This window comes from Terrapene carolina, unplaced genomic scaffold, assembly GCF_002925995.2.
Source record: "Terrapene carolina triunguis isolate 2854851 unplaced genomic scaffold, T_m_triunguis-2.0 Scaffold96, whole genome shotgun sequence".
Lineage (NCBI taxonomy): Eukaryota > Metazoa > Chordata > Testudines > Emydidae > Terrapene > Terrapene triunguis.
The window spans coordinates 35888173-35915729 of NW_020664447.1; the positions used below are offsets into that span (position 1 = coordinate 35888173).

Genomic DNA, 27557 nt, shown 5'->3' on the forward strand with positions numbered 1-27557 from the left:
TTTGTGCAACTTTCTGTGTAAACTAGAGATGGCTCAAAACTGCAGCCTCAATTATGAGCCCTCTTGTATTTCAGGGAGCATGATTCAAACCTGGCCTTGTGGGTTTATTTCCCTGTCACTTCTAAAACTCTGAAGAGGCCAATTTTGCAATTCTGGTGTGAATATGGTTGTGAAGGCCCAAGATAGTGGAAATATCAAGAGATAAGCAGCAATCTAGTGACAGATCATTTCCATTTACGGCTTAAATCTCATGAAAACAGATCAGATTCAACACGGCTGAAATCTCCTGAACTCTGTGCAGAACCCTTCCCTTGATTTGACCTCCGATGCAAACCCCTAACTAAACTAAATACAAACCTGATCGTCTGCTCCTATGCCCATCTCTGGTATAAAGGAGATGAGATGGGCAAATACGTTGGTTCTAATTATATCCAATCTGAACTTTTTTCCCAAGATATCAAACTGACCCTCTTACAAAGTTCAAAACAGTTATTGTTTTATATCTCAATCCAAGTTCTTCATTACTTCACGTTCTGGCTGCGAGAGGCTGACGTTTCTTATCCAAAACTCAAGGCTTCAAAATGGGGTAAACTGGAGTAAGTGTGCATACTTGAGTGCTTTTCTGACTGACCCTCAGAACCTTTTGAATTTCACTCATTATTAGTATAAAGTCCCCCTCCCTGTTTTCCCCACACCAAAACAAAATTCCAGAAGAGTTGTTACCGAAACTGCACGATACAATAGTTGGTTTGGTTGTATTGCCTTTCATGCAACAGTATCGGGAAGGGCTTTTCTGCTGACTTTGCACAACTCATGCAAGTGTAAACCAGGTATTTAAGTGGTGATTACCACAGAGATAAGTTTGACCTGCAGAGTTCTGGATCTAAACTTTCTCACAGATGGGGGAGGTTTGCACCTGGTTTTGGTTTGACCTATTATCGTGCCAGCTCTGAATTTCAGATCCAGAGGATTTGGAATCTGAATGCACCCCAAAGTTTGAGCTATTCAGATTCAAGGTTTTTGTCTGAACCCACCTCTAGTGAAAATGCATAATCCATATCTAAAATAGCATCAAATTTAGGAGAAGTTACCTACAAAACCAACTTTACTGGATAATACCTTGAATAGGTCTTTATTTTTCAAAAGAGGGCTGTTGTAATTGATGGCTACAAAGAGGCTGGTGGGGATATAGATAAGTTTGTTTTGGCTAATTACTGTTGGAGTTTGAGAACTTTGCCAGTAAATGAGGACTTTGGATTTTAGAGATACCATCTGAATGTCAGGATTCAGGGCTTTTCTTTTTCTAAAGTCACTGAATCCCAGAGACCAGAGTGATGCCATTAATACAGAGAGTGCTGCTCCGGGCCCTTTTGACACATTGCTTTTGAAGGACCAGGACCAGGAAGAGAGAGCTCTTTGTTTGCAGTCAGAATAAACTCATTGTACACCCAGACAATTAACTCTTCAATGGACTTGCCAGCCTCTTTAAAGCACTCCAGTCCCTCTCTGTCTATCTCAAGTTCTATTCAGACACATAAGCACACCAATGTTTTTTGTTTATTATTCTGAAAGTCCTTCACAAGAATAGTCGGAGCGGATCAACATTGTCCTCCAAGCAGCATTTATCTCCGCCTGGCAGTGAATGTGTCAATCAGGAATCAAAAAGCCAAACAGAAAAGGCTTTGAATAGTGTCATCAGGGGTCGAAGTGACTTCCAATGGACTGTGCGTGGGACAGGCTTTCTCTCAGGGCAAAGAATTGTGCTGTCACAAATGCGCTGACTGTATTGGACCACAAAGTCCTCAGGGCCTGAGGGTGGTGGGTTTTTTTTCTTCCCCCCCACATTGGCACACCTGCAAGGAGATGTGAAAAGGGGAGGGAGCATGAAAGGGAAAAGTGAATGCCTTCCAGAAGGCCCAGTGGATGCTACTCTTTCTACTTGGTTGAGTCTCAGAACATATCATTGCAGTAAATGCCATGAGCATTTGTACAACATAAGGTACGGTTAATTTAGGAAGCACACAGATCGGTTATTGCTGGAGTGCACAGCAGCCCCTATAGCAGAAACTCCCTAAGCATTTCTGTTCTAAAGAGCCTTTTCATGTTAGCCCAAAAGGCAAATGTTTTATAAAGTTAAAATTTTCCAGATCTGGTCTCTGTGCAAGGGTATGGTGTTGTTTATTACTAAGTGTAAGGGGGAAAAACATTTCTGAGAATAAAGACCGTGTAGGGGAAAATATACTCGTTTGTGTTTGTGTTTTTAAGCTGTTTTCCTTAATAGCTGTAGAAGCTCAGTGGCTCATGGTGGGGAGAGGTGTAGAAAGCTGGTAGGGAGATTAGGCTGGACATGTGCTTTTCAGTTTCAGTTGCCTGATGGAAAAGCTGTCTTGATCTGGCCAAGTTATAAGGGTTTAAAAATTTATACTTTCTGCATGAGCACTAACTTTTCACTATTTTTTTTTTTTTTTTTGGCAATGTGCATCTTTGTATAACAGTTGCATGGAATTTTAGATCCTACTAAGAACTTGTAAAAACCTGTTTCCTCCAGTGTGGAGATGCATATTGAATGAGTATCAGAGGGGTAGCCATGTTAGTCTGGATCTGTAAAAAGCGACAGAGTCCTGTGGCACCTTATAGACTAACAGACATATTGGAGCATAAGCTTTCATGGGTGAATACCCACTTCGTCAGACGCATGTGGTGGAAATTTCCAGAGGCAGGAAATTTCCACCACATGCATCTGACGAAGTGGGTATTCACCCATGAAAGCTTATGCTCCAATACGTCTGTTAATCTATAAGGTGCCACAGGACTCTGTCGCTTTTTTCATATTGAATGAGGCGAAGCTCTATTGCTGTGATCTTGACATATGCATCTTGTGCATAAAGCAATGTTCTGATGCTATCTGGCAATTTTTTTTACCGTATGGAACACTTTCTATAATTTAGATTTTTTTAATAAAAGTCCAGAAGCTCAGTCAAACTGTGCTTAAAAGAAAAAATGTAAGCTTGCAAAGTCAATTATTCAAATTTCAGGAAATAATAAAACTAAGGTTCTCCTGTATTAAGTTAACTCACAGGGCAATCTGTTATGTCATCCATGCTATGGAAAAAGTTTGAGAATTCCTGTTTTATGGTAATACGTGCACCAAAAAGGGCAGAGCTAAGGTTGCATGGATAATATTAACGTTATCATTTAGTGGTTCACTTTGCATTTTTAGTGTTCTTTCAACAAAGATGTTTATATGGACTTGCCTAGATTTTAAAAAACTCTTTGCTAGACAGTTGTAGAACGCTGAGCGGCTGAAATGAGGCCCTGCTTACTTAGTTTGCAATGTGATGTTGAACAGCGAATGCAAATTCAATATACATGTGAATAGAGATCGTATGGAAAGTGAGTCTGGCCTCACTCTGCTCACCCTCAGGGATCATATCCCTAGGTTTACCTAGAAAGTACACATGCAATTCTACTCCAGCCTCTGATGTCCACCCATTGTGGAACATAGTCGGGCAAATGCTACCTGCTTCCAAAAAAAAAAAAAGTATCTTCCTTGGGCACAGCTACCCAGTTAGTTTGCATCTCTGAATGCCAGCAGGTTGAATGAAGTCTACAAGCCCTTGGGCTCTCCATATTTCAAGCTGTCTATTTCACACTGTTATACACATGGCGCCTGGATGGTAGCATGCTTTAAAAATCCATTCTTTGTTGTACCCTTTAAAAAGGGCAGAAATGAGCAGTATTAATCTCCCAGGAATTCCAAAGGAGAGGTTCTTCATTGGATTAGACAAAAGAATGGCCATACTGTGTCTGACCAATGGTCCAGCTAACCTAGTAATCCTGTCTTCCAACTGTGGCCAATGCCAGGTGCTTCAAAGGGAATGAACAGAACAGGTAATCATCAAGTGTTGCCCATTCCCAGCATCTGGCAAACAGAGGCTAGGGACACTTCAGAGCATGGCTTTGCATCCCTTCCCATCCTAGCCAATAGCCATTGATGGATCTGTCCTCCAGGAACTTACCTAGTTCTTTTTTGAACCCTGTTATAGTCTTGGCCTTCACAACATCCTCTGACAAAGAGTTCCACAGGTTGACTGTGCATTGTGTGAAGAAATACTTCCTTTTGTTTGTTTTAAACCTGCTGCCTATTAATTTCATTTGGTGACCCCTAATTCTTGTGTTATGAGAAGGAGTAAATAAGGAAGTGTTATTTACTTTCTCCACGCCAGTCATGATTAAGACTGCAAGTTTGTCATGGGGGTCACAGATTCTGTAATTTTATTTTTTTTCCGGGACCTCCATGACTTCTGCAGTGGCAGGTGCGGCTGGCTCAGGGCCACCTGAGCAGCTTAGGCAGCGCCTGTGCCAGCCACACCGGCCGCTGCAGGGGCAGTCTTGGGCCACCCCCCTCCCCCAGCAGCAGCAGCAGGAGTTTGGGTATGGGTGGGGACCCAAGGCTGTGGGTTGGGGAGCAGGAGGGGGTGAGGGAGGGCTCCCTGGAAATGGCAACATGTCCCTCCCTCAGATTCTAGCTTCGCGTGCTGCCTCCCCCTGCAGGCACCGCCCCCGCAGCTTCCATTGGCCGTGGTTCCCGGCCAATGGGAGCTGCAGAGCTGGCGCTTGGACCGGGGGCAGCACGCAAAACTAGAAGCTGAGGGAGGGACATGTTGCCATTTCCGGGGACCCACGAGGAGCCGGGTAGGGAGCCTGCCAGCCCCGCCAACCCCCCCCCCCCCACCAGCACCAGCGGGGGTCCTGGGCCATGCACTGCTCCCCCCAGCACCTGTGGCGCTCCCCGGGCTGCCCTCCCAGATATAGTCAGGGGTATATAGTATAAGTCATGGACAGGTCACGGGCCGTGAATTTTTGTTTACTGCCCATGACCTGTCCATGACTTTTGCTAAAAATACCCATGACTAAAATGTAGCCTTAGTCATGATTTTATAGGCCTCTATTATACCCCCCCCTTAGCTGTCTCTTTTCCAAAATGAAAAGTCCGTCTTTCTAATCTCTCCTCATATGGAAGCTGTTCTATATCCCTAACTTTTGTTGTCCTTTTCTATACCTCTTCCAATTCCAATTATCTTTTTTGAGGTGGGGCGACCAGATCTGCAGCCAGTATTCAAGATGTGGGCATACCATGAATTTATACAGAGGCAATATATTTTCTGTATTATCTATCCCTTTCCTAACAATTCCCCACATTCTGTTGGCTTTTTTGATTGCTGCTGCACGTTGAATGGATGTTTTCAGAGAACTATTCACATGACTCCAAGATCTTTCTTGAATAGTAACCGCTAATTTAGACCCAATCAATGTATAGTTGGGATTGTTTTCTAATGTGCATTACTTTGCATTTATCAGCATTGAATTTAATCTGCCATTTTGTAGCCCAGTCACCCAGTTTTGTGAGATACCTTTGTAACTCTTCAGAGTTTGCTTTAACTATCTTGAGTTCTGTATCACCTGCAAATTTTGCTACCTCACTGTTTACCCTTTTTTCCAGATCTTTTATGAATGTGTTAAACAGTACTGGTCCCAGTACAGACCCCTGGAGGACACCACTATTTACCTCTCTCCATTCTGAAAACTGATAATTTATTTCTACCCTTTGTTTCCTGTCTTTTAACTAGTTACTGATCCAGGAGAGGACCTTCCCTCTTATCCCATGACAGCTTACTTTTCTTAAGAGCCTTTAGTGAGGGACCTTGTCAAAAGCTTTCTGAAAATTTTAAGTATACAATGTCCACTGGATCACCCTTGTCAGTATGCTTGTTGACCACCTCAAAGAATTCTAGTAGATTGAGGCATGATTTCCCTTTACAAAAGCCATGTTGACTCTTCTCCAACAAATCATGTTCATCTATGTGTCCGATAATTCTGTTCTTTACTATAGTTTCAACCAGTTTGCCCAGTACTGAAGTCAGGCTTACCAGCCTGTAATTGCCGGGGTCACCTCTGGAGCCTTTTTTAAAAATTGGCATCACATTAGCTATCCTCCAGTCATTTGGTACAGAAGTTGATTTAAATGATAGGTTACATACCACAGTTAGTAATTCTTCAATTTCACATTTGAGTTCCTTCAGAACTCTTGGGTGAATACCATCTGATCATGGTGACTTCTTACTGTTTAATCAATTTTGTTCCAAAACCACCTCTAATGACGCCTCAGTGTGGGTCAGTTCCTCAGATTTGTCACCTAAAAAGAATGGCTCAGGTTGGGGAATTACTGTAGGTTGCCTTAAGACCAAATACAGATTCTATTGCTGCTTTATGGCAATGCAAATAGTTTTGTTTTTTTCAGATCACACTGCAGAAATGCCAGGTTCATTTATTTGTCTTGTCTGCATGCACCACAAATGCATACATCTCACTTTGGCGCAAGGGACATCTCTACTAGGCAGGCAATGCAGTGTGCTAGACTAGCTTTAGCCCTTCTCTCCTCCTTCCCCAACTTCTCCCCATATGGTCTATGCCTCTGGCAAGATTGTTTATTAATGCTAACATCCAATAACTGTGCCTCTTTCCTTGATAATCGCAACTCATTTTACTCCTGACATAAACATATAGTTCGCAAGCAGCTAGTCTGTGGCTTGGAGAATAAAGATTGCTTTGTTAGAGCAAAATTCTTTTGCCTGCATTGTGGATAAGGCCTCTTATTTGAAGTGTGGCTCTCCCCTGCATATTCAGTGTGAGTTCTGTATGTGGATGCATGCAAAATGCTCCGTAGGGAGGTTGACAGTAAGGGAGAATTTCCCCTGTAGTTATCCTATGAAGAGTCCTTGCCCTGCTAGTCAGTGCAGGCAAACAGTCATCTGGGTACTTAGCAACGCCATTGTCACACTAAAATGAAGGAATAATTTGTCTTCTGTCCTCGGGAGAGGCCCATGATAGTGGAAGCTAGGTGGCCTTCTGGCTCATAGCCAGTGTTCTGAGAAGATGGCATGGGGAGAGAAGTGTTTGCATCTGTCGGCGTCATACCTTCCAATGGTTAAATTTTCCAGCTCCGCTTGCAGAGATTTATTTTTCTCTCCCTCCTCCCAACAGGTGGTGCAAGTGTGCAATAGAGGAAGGGGGACTTGTGATGAAGACATATGGTTTCAGCAGGGCTGGCTCTGGCTTTCTGGCCTCCCACAAGCAAAAAAAACCGCGGCGGCCAGAACAGCAAAGCAAAAAAAAAAAAACCTGCGGCGTGGCCGGAGCCAGGGTGCAGGGGGACTCCCTGCCCTGCAGATGTGCCCTGGCTAGCGGGTGGAGGGGGAGGGAGCGGGGGGAGAGAGAGAGAAGGGGGGGCGGCCAGGGTTTCAGCAGAGCGCTGCCACGCAGCCCCTCCCGCTGTGCCCCCTGCCGGGAGGGCTCCGCACCACTCCGGTTGGCTGGGAGGGAAGGATGCGGGCTGCCCTGCCGGGCTTGCTGCAGGGCGCTCCCGTCCTCCATGCCGCTGACCCCTACAGGGCGGCCGGAGCGGGACAACAACAACAAAAAAGCGGCCATGCCGCCCTAGGATTGGGCGGAATGCCGCCTCCTACAAGCTGCCGCCCCAAGCACCAGCTTGCTCGGCTGGCGCCTGGAGCTGGTCCTGGGTTTCAGGATTGCACACCACACTGTCCTCTCTGCCCTATTAGCCATTTTTGTTGTTTCTTTGAGTGCTTGCTCATGTCGATTCCATTCTAGTTGTGTGCAGGCCCACATGCACCGTTGTCGGAGATTTTTTCCTTTGTGGTATCCGGAGGGTCAGCTGTGGCGCCCTCTGGAGTGCTGTGCTCACATGTCAGTATATCAGGCGCCACTGGCCCTACACCCTCTCAGTTCCTTCTTACTGCACATGGTGGTTGCTTGGAGCATCTCTGTCCCTTGCCTTGCAAGTCGTCAGCGGTTTCCTTCTTCACTTTGTGTATTAGAGCTGTAAGTAGTTAGTTAGTCAGTTAGGGTCCCAGTGGGGACTTTTCTGGGTTTTAAGCCCTGCACTGACTGTAATAGGCCTATGCCTCTTAGTGACCCCCATGGCACTTGTCTGCAGTGCTTGGGGGAATCTCATGTAAAAGAAGTGTCGCACTGTAAGAACTTTCATCCCAGGACACGCAAGAGCACGACATCCGTTTGAGAGCCCTCATGGAGGCTGCTCTCTGCCCGGCCTCGGAGCCGTCCCAGCTGGACTCGACTCCCAGTACTTGGCCTTGTTGCGCAGTGCACCCCTGGCACCAGGCTCTACCCGGCACAGTTTCCCTTTGCTGGTGCCCAAGAAGAAGTTGGGGAAAAAGTGGGACCTGGCACCGAGGTAAGAAGGACCAAGGGGCATCGAGTAAAGGACCTTGTTAGGGCTGCTCACCCACCCTGGAGCCACATGGGGATACATCCCCTAGGAGGGGACTTCCTGCCCCCGCAAGGGATCTACCACTGACCTCAGGGAGCGGAAGGGGACCCATACTCATGGCAGAATCAACACTTTCCCAGCCCCTCCTGACGCCCAGAGAGCAAAGGGCTCTCCCAGCACAGCCGGCACTGCGTGCTGCGATGGAACCGGCAAAGGCTCCCTATGAGAACAAGCCAGCCATGAAAGCCTCCCACAAGGTGAGTAAACGCTGCTGGTCTCTGGAGCCGAGGCAGAGCTTTGTTGCTGAGCCCCTGGTCTCTGCAGCAGCCCAGGTCACCGGTTCGCCACTTCAGATCACCGGCTGGCCCCGTGCTCCTGGTCTCCACCCTCTCATCGAGACTCACCCAGAGGGAGGCGCCGGTCACCGTATGGTCGGCATCAATCATCCTCCCGCTGACCCTCTCCATGATGTTGATCACCATCACCTACATCACAGGAACATTCCCCAACACAGTGCTGGTCCCCCTACTCCCAGCACAGATCCCCCTATTCAAGGTACCGTTCCCCCACGGCGACGGTTAAGTCCCTGTGGTCATCGGAGGAGGATTCTTCCAGCATGGAGAGGGAGTTCAGCCCCTCACTGAGACAGCACCGGGGCAACTGGGCTCTTGAGGCTGCATCCACCTCTGTGATGCCATCCTGGCAGCAGGGCCAGTGCAATGGCCCTATTGGAATGCCTGGGGTATGCCGGTTATGCTGATGCCCCCTTAGCACCAATCATCGGTCGCTGCTTCAGACAAGCATTTGGCGGCACCGGGCTTGGTGTGCGAAGCGCAATCGGATGCCACCGTGGAAGGGCAGGTGCCCACTCAGAGACCTACCCTCTTCCCCCCACAGGGGATGATGCCCCCCGGGCCCTCCCCCGGTAGTCCAGTTGTCCTCATCCTCTCCAGATGAGGCTGTGGCGGGGCCCTTTCACGCTAGCCCACCTGACAATTTTAAGGAGCGCCACGCCCTGCTCCAGAGGGTGGCCACTAACTTAGGCCTAGAGGTGGAGGAGTTGGCGGAGCAATCAGACACCTTGTTTTAATGTGCTTTCCTCATACAACCTATCCTGAAGGACGATCCATCACTCTCTCATATCTTGGGAGACAGGCCAGTCCTTGCTTACAGACAGCCCCCAAACCTGAAGCAAATACTCACCAGCAACCACACAACAAAAACACTAACCGAGGAACCTATCCTTGCAACAAAGCCCATTGCCAACTCTGTCCACATATCTATTCAGGGGACGCCATCATAGGACCTAATCACATCAGCCACACTATCAGAGGCTCCTTCACCTGCACATCTACCAATGTGATATATGCCATTATGTGCCAGCAATGCCCCTCTGCCATGTACATTAGCCAAACGGGACAGTCTCTACGTAAAAGAATAAATAGCCACAAATCAGACGTCCAAGAATTATAACATTCAAAAACCAGTTGGAGAACACTTCAGTCTCCCTGGCCACTTGATTACAGACCTAAAAGTCGCAATATTACAACAAAAAAAACTTCAAAAACAGACTCAATGAGAGACTGCTGAATTGGAATTAATTTGCAAATTGGACACCATTAAATTAGGCTTGAATAAAGACTGGGAGTGGATGGGCCATTATACAAAGTAAAACTATTTATTTCCCCATACTTATTTTCCCCCCACCCTACAGTTCCTCACATCCTCTTGTAAATGGCTGGAAATAGGCCATTTTCATTACCACTACAAACAGTTCTTTTTCTTTCCTGCTGATAATAGCTCATCTTAACTGATCACTCTCCTTTCTAGTGTGTATGGTAACACCCATTGTTTCACGTTTTGTGTGTGTGTGTGTGTGTGTGTGTGTGTGTGTGTGTGTGTGTGTGTGGAGAGAGAGAGAGAAAATAAATGAGAATTTTCCACTACATGCATCCGATGAAGTGGGCTGTAGCCCACAAAAGCTTATGCTCAATAAATTTGTTAGTCTCTAAGGTGCCACAAGTACTCCTGTTCTTTTTGCAGATACAGACTAACACGGCTGCTACTCTGAAACTTGTTTAATGTGCTTTCCTCATCAACTCATGCCCATGTTGCACTTCTGGTGCACGAAGGGGTCCTAAAGGTTGCCAAAACCTTCTGGCAAACCCTGTCCTCAATCCCACCCACCTCAGAGGGCTGAAAACAAGTATTTTGTCTGAGACCAAGGGGTTCGAATACTTGTACACCCACCTACCCCTGGGTTCGTTGGTGGTTTCTGCGGCCAATGAGAGACAAGCAAGGGCAATTTAGTTCCACCCCCACTAATGAGGCCAAGAGACTGACCTTTTTGGAAGGCAAATTTATTCTACGGCTAGTCTTCAGTTCAGGGTCGCGAACCACCAGGCTCTTTTGGGGAGATATCACTTCAACTTATAGGACTCCCCCTCCATAAATTCAAGGATTCCATGCCCCAGGATGTGGCCCAAAGATTTGGGACCCTTGTTGAGGAGGGTACTACAGCGGCTCGGTGTTCCCTCCAAATGGCATGGGACGCTGCCGATTCGGCGGCCAGGGTGGTTGCCTCAGCGGCAGTCATGAGACGCAGTTCCTGGCTTCAGACCGCAGGCCTGTCCAAGGGAGATGCAGTCTGCGATCCAGGATCTCCTGTTTGATGGGATTGGGCTCTTTGCAGAGCAGATGGATGCGAGGCTGCATGGACTAAAGAACACTCGGGCCATCCTCTGCTCGCTGGGGTTGCATATGCCTTAGTCAGCGAGGAAACCGTTCCGACCGCCCCTGCTACCAAGACCTTGGCAGTCTCGACGGGGGTCTGCAAGGAGAAGGGATAGGGACACGAGTTTTAGTCATCACCACCCTTTCTCCTCCCGTTCACCTGCGCAACCTGGCCTGGCGAAATATCACAGGGGCCGGAAGCGTTTGTTTTGAGGGTGCGCTTGAGAGCAACGCCCCAGTCAACTCCCCAGATCCGCCTCATCCTTTCCTCAACTGTCTTCGTTCCTACTGTTTGGCCTGGTCATGGGTTACCTTGGACCGCTGGGTGCTAGAAATTTCTCTGGGTGTAACCCAGAGATACTATGCCCCCTTCCCTATCCATCTTCAGGAACCCTTCTCATGAGCAACTCCTCATTCAAGAGGTCAACAACTTCCTGCAGCTGGGGGCAGTGAGGAGATCCCTCGGGAAATGAGGGGGAAAGGATTCTACTCCTGCTGTTTCCTACTCCCGAAGGCAAAAGGGGGCGTAAGACCCATTCTGGACCTGCGGCAACTAAACAAATATCTCAAGAAGTTGAAATTCCACATGGCTTGTCTGGCCTCCTCCATCCCCTCCCTGGATCCGGGAGACTGGTATACCACTCTTGACTTGACGCTTTTTTTCATATTTCTATCTTCCAAGGACACAGATGGTTCTCCCTTTTTATGGTGGGCCAGCATCCCTTCCAATTCATGGTGCTCCCCTTTGGCCTCTCTTTGGCCCTGCAGGTGTTTACAAAATGTATGGCTCTGGTAGCAGCTTACCTGAGGCATCAATGAGTCCAGGTCTATCCTTATCTCGACAATTGGTCGCGGGATCAAGTGCAGAGCAGTCGCAATCTGGTGCGTTCTACCTGTCGTGACCTGGGACTGTTAGTTAACAAAAAGAAATCGACCCTTATACCAGTGCAACAAATAGTTTATAGGGGCGGTCCTCGAGTCCACGTGGACCACGCACATGGGCACACACATGCCTAGAATGGAATGGACATGAGCAACAAATCTCAAAGAACAACAGTTACGAAAGGTAGGTAATGTGTTTTTTTTTCTAGCCATCCAAAGAACACCATGAGAAATGAAATATATGATCCCATCATCCATGCTGGGCTGCTATGGATGTAAGGATAGGACACAGATGCTCTCTCTTCACCCTGAGTTTTGGGAAACTGCAGCTAAGAGTGAAGTCCTCTTGATTCTGTAGGTGCACATCAATCCTGATCTGGAAACGTTGCCATCTAGTGGTGCTAGGGTACATGATTCACCTTCTATTTCTGTCCCTCTGCCCATATTCTATATGGGGAGCTGCTACACTTGCACAGCTTTCTTAAAGCTATAGGGTTTTTTAGTTCCTTGCAGGAGGCAATAGATTGTAGTTAATAATGATGAAACATTTTCTTGGCATTTTAAAGGGACTACATATCCTCCTTTTTTCCCTATGATATTGTATTCTAGGAACTTCTGGGAAATCTGAAATGCCCTCGTTTTTCATTTTATCAGAACGCTATTTTTTAATAACTACAAAATGTTTGTTTATAACTTACTGCTATGCCAAGTAGAATTTTCTCCGTGTTTTTACCAGGAACAAACAGCCCAGTGGAACGAGACTTTAGTGTGACGAGCAATGGCTGGAGTGAAAAGAAAAGTCAAAGGGGAGTAGACACTATCATAGCTGCAGTTCTGCTCCAAGTTGAAAGCATTGTGAGACACAGAACAAGTTTTACTAAAACTTGTTGGGAACACGGACTTGTTGAAAAAAATCCTCTGGTCCGAGAAATAGACATGCAGCTGGCAGCAGCAACACTAGCGTGTACTTTGTAAAATAAAATGTACTTCTTGTCTCGTGACTATTACATGACCCCTAAACAAACCAAAACAAAATACCATGAGTCCTTGGTTTTTGATTTTTAAGTAAGTTCACCTCTGTTGCTGTATTATTATTATTTTTTTTTAAAGTAAATGTGAGGAGGAATGGTGTTTCTTAAATAGGACAGGTACTGTTGTCTTGTGTTTGGAAAGCATAATTTTCGGTGCTACCATGATGGATTTAATAATTGCAAATTCAGCTTTGGCAGTTAAATGGGGGAAAGTGTTGTGTGAGGTTTTATTTGTAATATCAAGATACTTAGTTTTTAGGAAGATCTTTTTATTTAATTTATATTTATAGATCTTTATATGTTTATATTTCTATATTTATAGAATATTTTATTATATTTATATTTATATTTATATAAAATAAAAACACACAGTTCATAGGCTTGTTTTTTTAGGGTTTTTTTTTTTTTCATTGACGCATTATCCTGAAAATCAAACCAAACTGATCATTAAATGGCTATTTCTGGATAACTCTAAAAGGAAGGCCTCAGTTCTTGAGAAGGAGTCAGTATTTACCAAAAATGTTTTATATTTGTTACTGTTTTGTTTTTTGTTTGTTCTTGATAGGCCTAAAACAACCTCCCTGATTAAATCATGCTGAATTTCGCCAAAGTTCAGATCTAGATTTGAATACAAAATTTGTGTCTTAGATCTATTTCTAGCCCCCCCCCTTGTTGATTTGAGTCGCTGTTTTTAAACTTGAAAAGCAATTCTCGAGTTACTCAGTGGATAAGCCTTCATGGTAACATTATCAATAAGCTTATTACCACACTGGCAGTTCATTGTGCCCAGTCCTCTCCTAATTTATATAACTTTTTCAGACTGCTGTATGTCGTGTTGACTTCTAAATCCTTAGGAGCCAGCTAAACTGTTGGTACGTTATTAACTGCTTCAATGGAGTGGCAGAATATCACCTAAGAACTATAATTTTTTTTTTAAGTAGTTGCTGTGGTTTCATGAGTCATGTTGAAGTCCAGCACCCTGTTCTGACAAAGAATGAAGGTTAACTTACCTGTCATTAGACAGCCTCATTTTTAAGGGATAACATCAAGATAAAATCAAGGGCCAAATTGTCCTTTAATTTCTATGAAGCCAAAAGAGTTATACTAGGAAAGCATTTTCCCTGTATACCTAAACATTTCCTTACCTCTGTTACGAAGGGTAATACTCAATAATATTAAAACTAGGAGGTGGTTGTAAAACTAAGTTCAAAATTTTTCACAGGGGTAAAAATGGTGGTAGTGAGGAATTAACTGGAATTTTTCTATTTTGACAAAAAAGTAAACGTTCCTCAGTTTGTGTGTTTGGTTTTCCATTGTTCTCTGTTTTGAAAGCCAAAATGTGTTGAGGTTTTTGTTGGAAACACTGGAAAATTTCAAAAGAAAAGTTTTTCTCCATGAAAATTTCCACATCCCCCATAAAGGGGGCATTTTTGGATGGAAAAATCTCAACCAAAAATGTTATCACTTCTACTAAGAACACTTCATTTTATTTTTCATCATTGTTGCTGTCTGCGAACTTCTTTCACTTCCCTCAGCTTGGTCAGTAACCGGTCTATTTCACTTTCATTTTCTTGTTTTATTTCCTGGCTCGTGTGTGTGCGTGTGTGTTTCTGAAACTACATGGAAATCTTAAACTTAAATTGAAAGCAAAACCTATTCCTTGAAAGTTCATTGACATTTGTATTCATATTAGGTTAAAGCCTGACCCCACTGAAGCCAAAGGCAAAATTTCCAATTTGACTTCAATAGGATCAGGATTTCGCCCATTGTTTATTTGTATAGAGCTGGTCGGGAATTTTCCATTAAGACTTTTTGGCAAAATGCAATTTCTGCACAATTGAATGTTGAGAAAATTTCAACTTTTCCGAAGCTTTTTGATATTTCTGTCAAGAAAACTGAAACTAAATATGTAAGGTAATGTTTCATTTCAGTATGTTGCACTAACCAGAAACATTTCATTTGGATTCAGTTTAACATTAAAGTGTTTCTCATTGGTGCCTCATTGCATCATGGGAGTTGTTGCTTGATGCTCTCTTTCTCTCCTATGGACTGGGCTCCCTGGCTAGACATCATCTCCCATGATGCACACCATGGCTCAATCAGACAGGAGACAGTTGCATCATGCGAGTAGTAGTCCAGCCACTCCTGCAACCTTTTTATTCACCCCCATACCATCTCCTATGGAGGAAGCCCAGTACTGAGATTTTTTTTTTTTTTTTAAAGCTGGATAACTTTGATTGGTAACATTTGTAGTTTTACTTATTAAAAATGACATCAAATCTCATGCTTCAGGTAACAAGTTGATTTCCTTCTGGGTCTGGAAGGAATTTCCCTTTCATGTAAGGTATTAGAACAGGACTAGATCCATTATGGGTGTTTCCACCTTTCTCTGAAGCCTAATGTATTGATCACTGTCAGAATACAGGGTACTGGGCTGGCTGGATCAATGGTCTGAGCTGGTGTGAGAAATACCCTACTCTTGGAATAAGGAAATGATTGGTCTACAGTGAAATAAAATGCATTTGTATATTTACTTAATATAAATGGCTATGCAAAATAGAGGTTGAACTTGGCTGTTACTCAGCAAGACACCCTACTAACCCTCTATTGGTGTCTACCCAGTTAGCTTCCTTTGTTTGTTTGTTAAAAGTGAAAACGCATTTCTAGCCCTTCTAGGTGTAAAGAAGACATTTAGGATGTGCCTCATTGGTATGCTGTTTACCTGAACCTGTGAACAGCCCGCGTGGAATGACAGCTGTAAAGGAGGAATACACTGACCCCATTTTATCACAAGGACATGCTAACTCTGAAGCCTAATGATGGAAGTGTCAACATTAACTATTTAACTGCTGGTCATTTTAGTAGAAACATCTAGCTATTGTTGGCATGCAGGCAGACCTGTGGACTGTGGGAGGAGATTGGGTGGAAACCTGCTGCCTTCTCTTTGGCCTGATCACTGATGCAAACTCTATTTAAAATTCAAAGAATGATTAAAAGATACAGCCAGTGCATAAATATTAAATTTATTGGGCTAAACCCTGATTCTTTTTTCCTACTTGGTTTTTATTCAGGCAAAACCATCATTCAATGGGAGCCTTGCCCAGCCCAAATCCTGTGAGCTGCTGGGTACTAGCAGTTACTAGTCTCTTTGCTTACTCCTGCAGCATTGGCCATTTCAGTTGAGAATTTGGCCCACGGATATAGCCGTGTTTTATACATTTATATGGTAAAAATTGTATGTGTTGTGTGTTCAAATGTATTCTAACTACACTTGTTGAACATACAGACAATGCATGAATCAAAGGGGCAAATGTACAGAGGTCCTGTGTTACTGTCTCCCATCTTTTACTTTCATGAAATTGCATAGGTGAAATGAAATTTGAACCACACTTTCAGTTTGGATTCCCTTTCTGATTAATGTACCTAGAAATAAATAATCAATGCTCTGATGAAAAGGTATTTAAGCTCAAGTCAATTTAAAAAAAAAAGTCTTTGTAGACATGAGAATGTTGCCTGAATAGTCTTGTTTTCCATCGATTCCGCCTCCACCCTGGCCTCAAATATTCTGTTAGGGGCTTTGTAACTGTGAGCTCCCTCCCTTTCCCATAATGTGTCTGGTGTGAGGTCATGCAACAAAGGCTGTGTTGTAAGTTCTCTAAAAGCACAACATGCAAGAAATATCTGTTTTCCCCTCACCCTCACTTTATACAGCACCACAACACTGTACAGCAAGACTGAACTGACTCTCCCAATTATTTTCAGTGTAACTCAGTGTTTTCCCTTTCAGTTACTTCTACCACCACCACACATACTCTATTTTAAGGCCATGTAGAGATGGGCCCAGAAAGGGACAACAAATTCAAACACCCCTGTAACTTTGAGAGGGTGGACCCAAACCTGAGCCCAAACTTAGCAATCAATGCCTGTCTACATAATGTAACCGGCATATAATCTTTTGCTTAGGTATATCTCCATATATATATATATAGAGAGAGAGAGAGAACACGCACTGGAAGGGACCCTGAAAGGTCATTGAGTCACTAGCAGGACCAAGTACTGATTTTGCCACAGATCCCGAAGTGGCCCCCTCAAGGATTGAACTCTCAACCCTGGGTTTAGCAGGTCAATGCTCAAACCACTGAGCTATCCCTCCCCCCTTCTGTGGCCCCTGTGACTTTTGTTTTTTCTTGTGGATTTGACTTTGTTTGGTGTAAGCTTTTATGAGGGAAAGACTCCATGCTTGTTGCCAGAAGGCATCGGAGCATAATGTATTGGGGAAAGCTAATCTAAGAAAAGTTTTTCTCCCCATCTCTCATAATCATGTTGGAGCTAGAGGGCAGCTTGACGTTACCACTGTAAGAAATAAGTTTTCCTATTGACAGACCTTTTCTAACAGCGCTTCAATGAATGGTGATGCCAGGCTCCACATTGGTAAGTTTCAGAAGATGTTCTTTAAACAAAGAAGATAATTAGAAGGACTTTGGTCCATTAATTCCCAGCTCCCTGGTGTCACAGGATATCAACTGTGTGGGATAGGCCCACCTGATCCTAAAAAATGATCTCTAACCAATTCATCAGGGAGAAGGGGAAAATACCCATGGTTCATGTCGTGGGGGAAATTCTCTCTCAAATTGAAAGGTAGTGATCAGTGCATGTTTACTGTGTACTGTGACATACCACTACTGTCCAAGTAAACTCTGAAAATTTATTATGTCTTGACTTTCTGTCTTTCTGTCTATCTTTCTTCTCTCTCTTGGACTTGGCCGGGCCATGTACAAATCCCAATCATTCAACAGTACTGGAGAGTAGATAGTATTTACCTCAATAATGGTAGTTTCTTTTCGGTTCTTTTTAACCCTCAATTCAGATGATGGTTCGAAGCCCACGCCCACCATGGAGACCCAGCCTATTTTTGATGGTGAAGGTAAGAGCCTCCCTTTTAAACACATTTTTCTCTCTCCCTCACATTTGTTGTTCAAACCCTGGCTTTAACCTGCAATGCAGTAACGCCCTGAATCTTATAAGTTGTCTACAGTTCAGAGTACCCTTGGGACTTGACGTATTTTTCCAAATCCTTTCCCATCCTCCCTTCTTCCCTGGGATCCAACAATAACACCAGTTGGACGGATCCTTTGGATAACCTCAGAGAGGAAGACGTCATGGCTAAAAAATGCTCCCTGAGTCAGAAATGACAGTTTCGTATATTCCATCCTTTCTCCCCCCTGTGGTATTGGTACAAGGAATTTCATAACCTCTGCTAGAACACAGCAGCTTCCCCAAAGGGAGGAAAAGGCTAAACTACAGTCTGTGAATGTTGACTTGGAGGAAAAATGTTGGGCGGTTTCTTCATTTACCCCTTCCCTTCAGTGATACACTTTCCATTAAGTAAATGAAGTCAGCATCTTGGGCCCACCTGATCCATGGTCCACCAAGCCAGTTTCTTCTTTCAGATGTGCCGACTCAGTGACTTTTGAGGAATTGTTTTGCCTCAGTTCACTGGAATCCTTAAATGAAAGCGACACTGCTGTGATCAGTTATAATTAGATGTGAGCCAAAACCTGAACCTTTGCTATGAACCCCTTCAGATGTCCTGGCCAGGGGAGAGCTGCAGATTTTAATGCTGTCCCTAAGATTTTAAGATGGAGTTGAAACCAAAAATAGAAGGGATTTGGCAGGACCAGGTGGTGCCGTCGGTAGCTTCTCCCTTCGCCTCACACAAATAGGTGGTTGTGGTGGGTTTCGGTTTTGGGTTTTTTCTGGCTAAAATAAGCGTATTTAATAGCAAGCGACTGCAATTCCATCATTTCCATTTGCCTGGACCTAGCTTTTATAAAAAAAAAATTGTATCCGCTTTAAAAAACAAATAAGATACCTAAGCCAAAATATTGTATTCCCACATAAATAAACAGAGGAAACAAAACCCTAGTTGTCAGTCTTCTGTTTGCATAAAAAAAAAACCCTGTTCCTTCTAGCAGCCATCTGGTATTGTATTAAATTGCTGTTTGTAATAACAGCATGCTGCTGGGCTTTCAGTTTACCCCAAGATAGTGGTTGTGAATGCACAATGGAAGGAATGCACTAAGAAAATGTGGACTTAACTGCAGGAAGAATTACCAAACAGTGCACTAGATTAGTCTGTGGAAGCCCTGTCAGAAGCTTCTTAGGGAATGGTGAAAGTCCCCAATCTTCAGGTCATTCAGACAACGCACTAGAGAGTACACTGCAGAGACAGTCCTGCCCTGGCCACCAAGAGGACATGAAGAGCCTAATAGCTCTTGTGTGCCTCTCTTCTGTGCAAGACATTTTAAAGTCCCCAATCTTTGCTCATTCAAAGGACCCATCATTCTGCACTGAGATTGTAGGTGAGACCAAGGGGGAAATGGACCATAGCTAGCTTGTACAGCGTAATGAAGGACCATGCACCCGCTTTGTTTATTTTGTGTGTGTTACTTGAATCTTGCAATACATCATGCAATCACTTTTTCCTCTTGCACCACGCATGTCTCGTAACAGGAATGGTCAGATTTTAGGCCTTCTGTTAACTTGGGCAGCATTCCTTTTGACCCAATGGAGAGGCAGCATGAGACTGGGAGCTATCCAAGTTCTGACACTGACACACTGTGTGACCTTGGATACGTCACTTTATCTCTCTCTGTCAGTTTCACCATTTCTAAAATAGGGATAAGTAAATTTACTACTGCGCTGGGGGGTTGTGATGATCACTTCATTGGTCCGAGACCCTCCAATGGGAGATGACAGAGAAAGCCAAAGCATTGTTCTGTTATCCATTATGTCTGGGGCTCTCAAAGGTGAGAGTTAAGTGTACAAATCCCATTGAATTTCAGTAGGATTTGTATGCTTAACTCCTTTAGGCTCTTTCTTTCTTTGAAAATTTCACCCTATGGGTACAGAATTAGTAAACAACTCTGGCCCAGTAATGGGATTTTAGTAAACAATCCATTACACCTGTGCTACTGCCGTGGAGGCACTGGGGCTGCAAAAGTGTCACTGGAGCTTAATTTGAAGGCATTGTGGTTGCAGGAGTGGAAGGAAAAGGGGTTAATGTTGCCTTCAGAATCTTTATTACTCATGTGACGAGCAAAAAAGGAAAACTGCTTTGAGCATCACATAGGGTTTGGGGATGTCAGATTGTTAAAATGAAAACTGACTTGATGTTTAGAGTTTTAAATGCTCTGGTTTTCCCCTGAAATGTGTGTTTGAAAACAATTTCTTTTTTAGCTAGATACAAAAAGCAAAACCTGGCAGCAAAACCCTGAAGTTAAATTGCTGTTACAATAAACTTTTTTTAAACGAACGTATTTCCACATATCCTTGAAAGGGGAAAAAATTCTTGCTTGAAAGAAGTCCCTTACATGGCATCAGTTATCTTTGTTAGGGAAAAGGGAGAGGTCCGCTTTAGATGGTAGCTCTTGGGTTATGTTGTCTGAGGCCAGATTTTTCAAATGTGGTTATAACTCAATGTGCTGGGCTGGTTAGGAAGTCTGGCCATTTGCATAGGTGTCTGAATGAGAGCAGAGCTTTTTTGAAAAGCAGGCACCAGTTGCAGGAGTAGAGCACTCCTTGAAACTTTGTCCTTAAATCTCACACTCTCTCTCTCGAAAATAATAGCACACAGGTCAGGGAGGTGTAGCTTCTGACTCTGGTTGCAGTTCAGCAGCTTCATGACATGAGACCTTGGATTGGGGTGGGGTGGGGGGGTTGGGGTAGATGACTAAATTGCTCGATTTCTCCTTTCACAAGCAAACGCTCCTATGATTGCTGTAGCTGAGAGAGAAAGAGAAAAAATGTTTCCCGTCCTAACCTTTCAGTTTGTTTACTTTGTGCATTTGATGTACTCTTTGTATTATTTATTTCTCTTATATAGTCAGTCAGCTTCTTCCTTGTTGAACAGAGCTATATAAATGTCAATAAGCAAACCGAAAAACCCTTGTAATATTTTTTATATTACAAAAATAAATAAATCAGGCCCTACTATTTTAAAAAATATTCCAGTTTTCAATAGAGGATGCTTTAGTTAGTTTTAAAAAGTCCCTTTTAGAGACCACTTAGGGTATCAAGTACCCCACTCAACCTCTATTTGAATATCTCTCTGTTAAGCAACCAGTTTTTATCCTCCCTTGAGGGGTTGCGTAAGGCAGGGTTTGCTGTATTTTGAACTTGAACAGTATAACATGTTTAATCCAAGGATTTCTAAGCACTTTCAGAAAGTCAATATCTGTGTATGTTTTGGTTTAGTGCATCACATGTCCTTTAACTAGATCTGTTTCTTTAACTTGCTTTCTTTTAAGTGTTCCCAGCAGTGCTCTTCATTTATCTATTTGCTTTTGATTTTCTTAAAAGGGAATTGACAATTGGAAGGGGGTGATCAGCTGCTCTCTGGGGTCTAGGGTAATGTTTACATTCCTGATTTTAAAGTATTTTACTGAATTTCATGCAACTGTTAGTGGAAAACATGACATGCAGTACCACACAACATAGTCCGTACCTCTTCTGAGTCAGGGCTGAAGGGTATGAGGCAGGATACTGTGCGCTAGGGAAAGCAGGAAACAGAGATGTAATATATGGAAAGCGAGGAAGAGGTTGTGTGTGCTTGTGGTGGGAGATAATTAAAGGCTCACACTACACAAAATGCACAAAGGAACCCTGGAGGTAGCATATCTGGAGGACATGTCAAAACCCAAGAACTAGGATGGACCACTCAGGACACTTCCACCTCCATCATGCTCCCCCACCCCCACTAGTGGAACTAAAATGGTTTTATTAAGTGTTTTTCGTTGTCTTTCAGAAATCACAGCTCCCACACTTTGGATCAAACACTTGGTCATCAAAGATTCCAAACTGAACAGCTCCAGTATGAGAAATTCAGGTAACGAATGCCTGCTTAAAAAAAAAAAAAGGCAATTAACTAAGCAGCGTGATCCTTTTCCCAGGACTCTTCATTTCATTCTTTCTCTCTTGCAGCTACAATGCTGCTCTCTCTCAACACTGCAGAGTGGGGAAACCCAGGCAACAAATGAGAGAGGGTCTCTTACCTGTGTACCAGGTATATGCTGAGGAGAGTTTCTGTTCTCTAAAACAGGAACTCGGGATACTGAAGGAAACTTTGGGTTTGTTCACCCAGGGCTTCATACCAGACTGCCAGTCTTCATTCCACTCCCATGTTCCCGCTCATTAATCCTGTTTCATAACTCCATGAACGAACACTTTCCTGAGAGCATCCTTATTGCAGTGTGTGTGTGTGTGTGTGTGTGTGTGTGTGTGTGTGTGGTTTCCAAGGAACTGAGGTTGTTGCTAAACTTGAGTTCCAATCTAAGTAGCTATGATCACCCAAGGCATCTGTAGTGGTATTTTGGATAAATGGGTAACAGAGACTCTGAGGTGGGTTATCCTGGGTGGGCTTTGCAATAAACGTGAGCTGTAAATGGGTGAAGAGAGAATTATTGCTTTGCATAGCAGGGTGGGAAGAAGTTCCGCATGTGAAAGACAGCCCAGAAAATATGACGGTGAGAGGAATGAGCAGGTCACTGGGATCAGGGAGGTGAGAGGCTCAGGTGGAACAAAGAACAAAAGGTGGAATAGGCAGAAATGAGAACAGAGATGTAGGCGGGGTGTGTGATGCTTCCTGGCGGTACCCAGGGCTGTGAGGCACCTCACTACCATCTGCCCTTCGTGTGAGGAAGCCTTGTCAGTACCTGCTGGTTGTCAGTGCTCTCACTGCCGTTGGCAACACAAGCACTTCCCTCTCAGCCTACGCAGACCATCTGTCCCTCTGCAGGTTAGTGACAGGCACGCTCCAAGCTTCCCTCTGGAGCGTCCAGCCTAGGCTGACCAGACAACAAGTATGAAAAATCGGGACAGAGGATGGGGGGTAATAGGCGCCTATATAAGACAAAGCCCCAAAAATTGGGACTGTCCCTATACAATCGGGACATCTGGTCACCCTAGTCCAGCCTCAAATCTACTGGACACTCACAGAATTCCCAGATCTGTTATTCACAAAGGAACAGTGCACCTCATCTTACCAGTTTCACCTCTCCACTTAACTCTCCGCACCTGTAAGTGTTTTCACTATAAGCAAATCTAAGTTTATTTAACAAAGAACAAAGATTCAAATAATAGCAGCTAGATAAAAGTATTGGCAGCAATCAAATACATGTAAAATAAAATCACAATGCTCTTTCTAGAGCTTAATGCTTAACTAACAAGACATTGTCCTGTCTAATGAAGTTAAGCTCACCCAAAGTCTTCTCCCAGCATTCAATCAGAAGCCTGACTGAGAGCCTCCCAAGCACACGGGCAGCTTGTCCTCTAGGTGAAGGATAGTTGGTGTCCCGCTACATTCTTCTCATATACCAGACTAATTTGATCTTAGTAGGGAGGATGTCCTGTTTATGACTGTGTGTTCCTTCCTGTAGATTTTATGAACTCTTGTCAGTCAGTCTTGATTAGCTGTTAGTTCCCTATGCAAATGCATGTACATTGTAAGACACAATGGTCAGCCGGGGAGATAAGTGTCTACTACCCCCTGCCTGAACAGAGTCTATTTATCACCTTCAGGTGACCAGTCTTAACTTGCATATCTTAAGAACGTAGAATGATTAGGACAACCAGTGGATTAATGACTGCTGGTAGAGACCTTGCATGCCACCTTTTGGCACACTATGATGGAGACATCAGACCCAGGGGGATCCTTGTAAATCCTTATGCACCACTTGTGTACTCCACCAGTTGGCACCAAGGGGTGTCTGGGTGTGCAGAGATGTGAGAATGGAGAGCTAGAACTTGAGGTAGAGAGTGAGAGAGATTTGAAGAGGGGAGTGAGGTCTGAGCAGTGGGTGAAGCTGATGATTTGATCTGCTGAATGTTTTGGGTAGACTGGAGGGAAATGATATGGGAATTGGGAAGCCAGACAGGAGGAAGCTGCTAGGAGATGACCAAGATATTGATTTAAGATTTGACAAATAGCTATCACCATCCACACACTTTTATAAAGAGACAAGAAATAGACCCTCACCCCCCTCAAGCCCCAGGTAACTTGTGGAGGCAGTTTAAACTAGTTGTTAGTGCCAGTCTCTTGCTTTTATTCCTAGTTTAGCCTAGGATTCTGGTCTTCAGTAATTCACTTAACCTGTCTCTGCCTCTTCCCAATCACAAACTGAAGGTGATCTGGAGCTAAATGGCAGAAATAAAGTAGGCTTAATTAGCTAATGTGGATAAAGTAAGCTAGATCCTTCATGACCTCCAGATTGGATTACAGCAGCATGGTCGACATGGGGTTACCCTAGAAGGCCACCCAGAAACTTCAGCTGGTGTAGAAGTGTTGACCAGCTGGCTTAGTGGTGTTTCAAATGCAGAGCAAACCACACCTGTGCTCCATGAACTTCACTGGCTACCGATTTATTCCTGGTGTCATCCAAAGTGGTGGTTTTGCTCTGTAAAGCCGTATATGATTTTGGTCCTGGCTATCTTAGCAACCACCTGCCTCATTATGCAACACTCCTGGTAGCTGAGATTCAAATGAGAGACTCTTGCTTCCAGTTCCCGGATCTGAATTTGGGAAGGGAGGGCTGAAAAATGGGTATCCTCAGTAGGGAGAAGGAGGGTCTTTGACTCTAGGATTTGCTTACCACTCTTGCTTAGCCCTATAGAGCTTTTGACCTTCCCAGCATGCTGCAAGCACTATCTGTTCAAGCTTTCCCTCAGGAAACTGCCTTATGTCAGAGGGAGTGTTGCTTGAGAAGGAGTTCCTTTTGTGAGCTTGGTCCATTTTGTTCTTAATTGGTGTTTTTTTTTTTTATTTTTTTTATTTTTAATGACTGTAAATGAACCCAGAGATTGTATTGGGCACACATTACTAATCCAAAAATAAACTCTCCGCTGGAGAATTTCAAATGAGTACAAAAAAGACAACTACCACAGCAAGGTAAAATGAGCTGTTAAAAAATCTCATTGAGCATAATTGATTGCCCTCATATGATGTACTTTCTATAATACCTTGTAACTGATGTAAGAGGGGAAAGTTGCTAATTCTAGACTCAATTTTTCACACTGTGCCACACAAACCTTCAGTCATCTCTGTTTGCTACAATGAATTACTGACCTCGGGGAAAGGCCAGATCACGAAAGCAGTTATGGAACAGCTAACACATTTAACACACAACTCTCAGCTCCCTTTCTACTGTTTTTTATGGTGCTTTTTTATTCTGGATTTTTTGTTGAAGGATAGGGGCATGCATCTGGAAGGTATGGAAGGCAAGCACTATATATGAGCTAAGTCTTAATAAGGAAAACTTTTGAAAATACGATGATGACCGTTAATTGCTTACGTATTTTGGATGCCCAGGATGAGATACTTATGTGTCTTAAATTCGGCATCCAAAATTAGTGGATGCTTTTGATAACTTTAGCTTACAGCAGTGCTAGATCTTATTGCACAGTCTGTTTTTGTTTTCTCTCATTGTATTATTGTTTTTAACAGGTTAAGGTAAGTTTTGCTGCCAGTTTTTCTGCATTGGCTTGGCTGTATTGCCTCTGAGCCTAAAGCTCCTCAAATTAAGTAAATTCTTACATTGTCTTGCTGTATTTTAATGGACTCATTGATGTTAGAGTGGAAACTTAGTAGACCTTTATCTACTCCCTGCCCCCCAGGCCAGTGAATATTTCTTCTCTACAGTATGTAATGTTTTCTACTGGAGTTTAAATACCTCCAGCAATAAAGCTTCCACCACTTCCTCTGGGAGACTCTTCCATTCTCTGGGAGACTCTTCCATTCTCTGGCTACATCTACACTGCAAGCTAGGGCTGTGGTTTCCAGCTTATGTGGACACGCTTGGGCTAGCTGACATCTGAGCCAGTACACTAAAAATAGTAGTGTAACTGGGTAGCACAGGTGGCGGCGGCAGCAACAGCATGGGCTAGCCACCCCAAGTATGGGCCCACAGGGTTCAGGTAGGTTTGTACTTGGGGCAGCAAGCCTGTGCTTCTGCTGCTGCCCATGCTACTGTCTGCCCTACTATTTTTAGCATGCTCGTGTAACCATATCTCCCTCTAGTGGCACCTAGACCACTTAGATATTAATGAGTATGCTACAGCCTTAGCTAAGAGGCATTTGGCTTTTAGCTCATGCATTAGAGGCTCATATGGTAAGCTTCAGAGGTCCCAGGTTCGATCCCACCTGCTGACGACCAGGGTTCTTTGGTGTTACACTAGCTCAGATGTGAGCTAGCATGAAAGTCTATGAGCTGGAAATCACACCTCTGGCTCATAGGGTAGACATAGCTTCTAATAGAACTCACCCTCCAGATGTTTTTCCTGATATCTAGCCTAAATTTCTTATCTCTGTTTCTTCTCATTACTCCAGGTTCTCCCTCCTTGTACCAGCCTAAATCAGCCTTTCATTCCTTCACGTTCTTCAAATGCCTTTACCTAGTTCGCATGTCCCCCATAATAATAATTTAGCCACATGTTCAGTAGTGAACAGGGTTCAAGTAAATATCACTTTCACAGGATGTGAGTGTCATTCCAGTCTACGTTGGCATTGGACGTCCTGGAAACGTAGCGTTGTGGCCACGTTCATCATGGTAGGAACATAGGAATTGCTACATCAGATAGATAAGTGGTCCGTATAGTGGTGTCCTTTCTCTGGCTGGCCAATGTCAGATGCTTCAGAGAAAGCTGTTAGACTCTTCAATAACTTGCTGAGTTTCTTTTTAACTCCCATGAGTTGGTGGTGATTATGATGTCACATAAATAAAAAATACAAGTGAAAGGACTGCGCTGGGGGATGAACTGCAAAGCTGGGAACTCATAAAAGCAATAGAAATTCAGTTAATGCTTTTCCCATTACAAACAAATCCCAAACAAAACCACCTTCATTAGCATCTTCCCACCTTCTGACTTGGTAACACATCTCCAGATGCAGTAGTCTGGCCTCAAGTCTTGTTCTGCTTCTGGACCTGTAACTGAGTAGTTGACAGTCACCTTCTTTCTGCTTCCCTCAGCTTCCTCGTATACTACATATCATAATACTTTCATATAATATGTAACACTTTATAGTAATAACTAGCTAATCCTCCCCCTACCCAAACCAAGTGAAGTAGGTATTACCTCACTTCTACTGAAGTGAAAATCTAGGTACAGAAAGATGAGTGTGTGGCTAGAAGTAAAATAAAGAGTCAGTGGCTGGATTAGGATTTGGGACTACTATCTGGCTCCTAGCTCCAGACTTGGTCTACTAGACCCCACTGCCTCTCAGTTACATGCTCCAATATACATGCCAGTTCTATCTCTCACTACCACTGCAGCAAAATGTGTAGAATGGCTGTGATTTTAAAATATAGATGGATGGCAGCAGTTCTTGCATTGCGCGCCCACCTCTCCCCCCCTTCCTCTCTTCTCCTTCCCCCCCCCCCCCCCCCTGCTTTATAACCCCTGAAGTGTTATAGTGGATACTCTTGCTGTTTATTACAAATTTTGTTCTGGGGCGATTCCTGAAAACGCCTCTTACTTTCAAGAAAATAAATCCCGTAATTGTCCTTTTGGGAGTGTTCCTCTCCACCAAGGCTGCTCCTTGCTGGGCC

The 27557-nt window shown here is 43.9% G+C and overlaps 1 protein-coding gene across 3 annotated transcripts in view; it reads left to right on the forward strand.

Moving 5' to 3' along the window:
- Positions 1 to 27557, forward strand: part of SMOC1 (SPARC related modular calcium binding 1) — a 184529-nt gene that overhangs the window by 114315 nt on the left and 42657 nt on the right. For 2 of the 3 annotated variants that reach the window (XM_026651224.1, XM_026651225.1), the window contains exons 6-7: positions 17792 to 17881; positions 21764 to 21844. In XM_026651224.1, the coding sequence (XP_026507009.1) occupies positions 17792 to 17881; positions 21764 to 21844 (171 nt within the window). The remainder of the gene's footprint in view (positions 1 to 17791; positions 17882 to 21763; positions 21845 to 27557) is intronic. The other variant, XM_026651226.1, reaches the window with a different exon arrangement.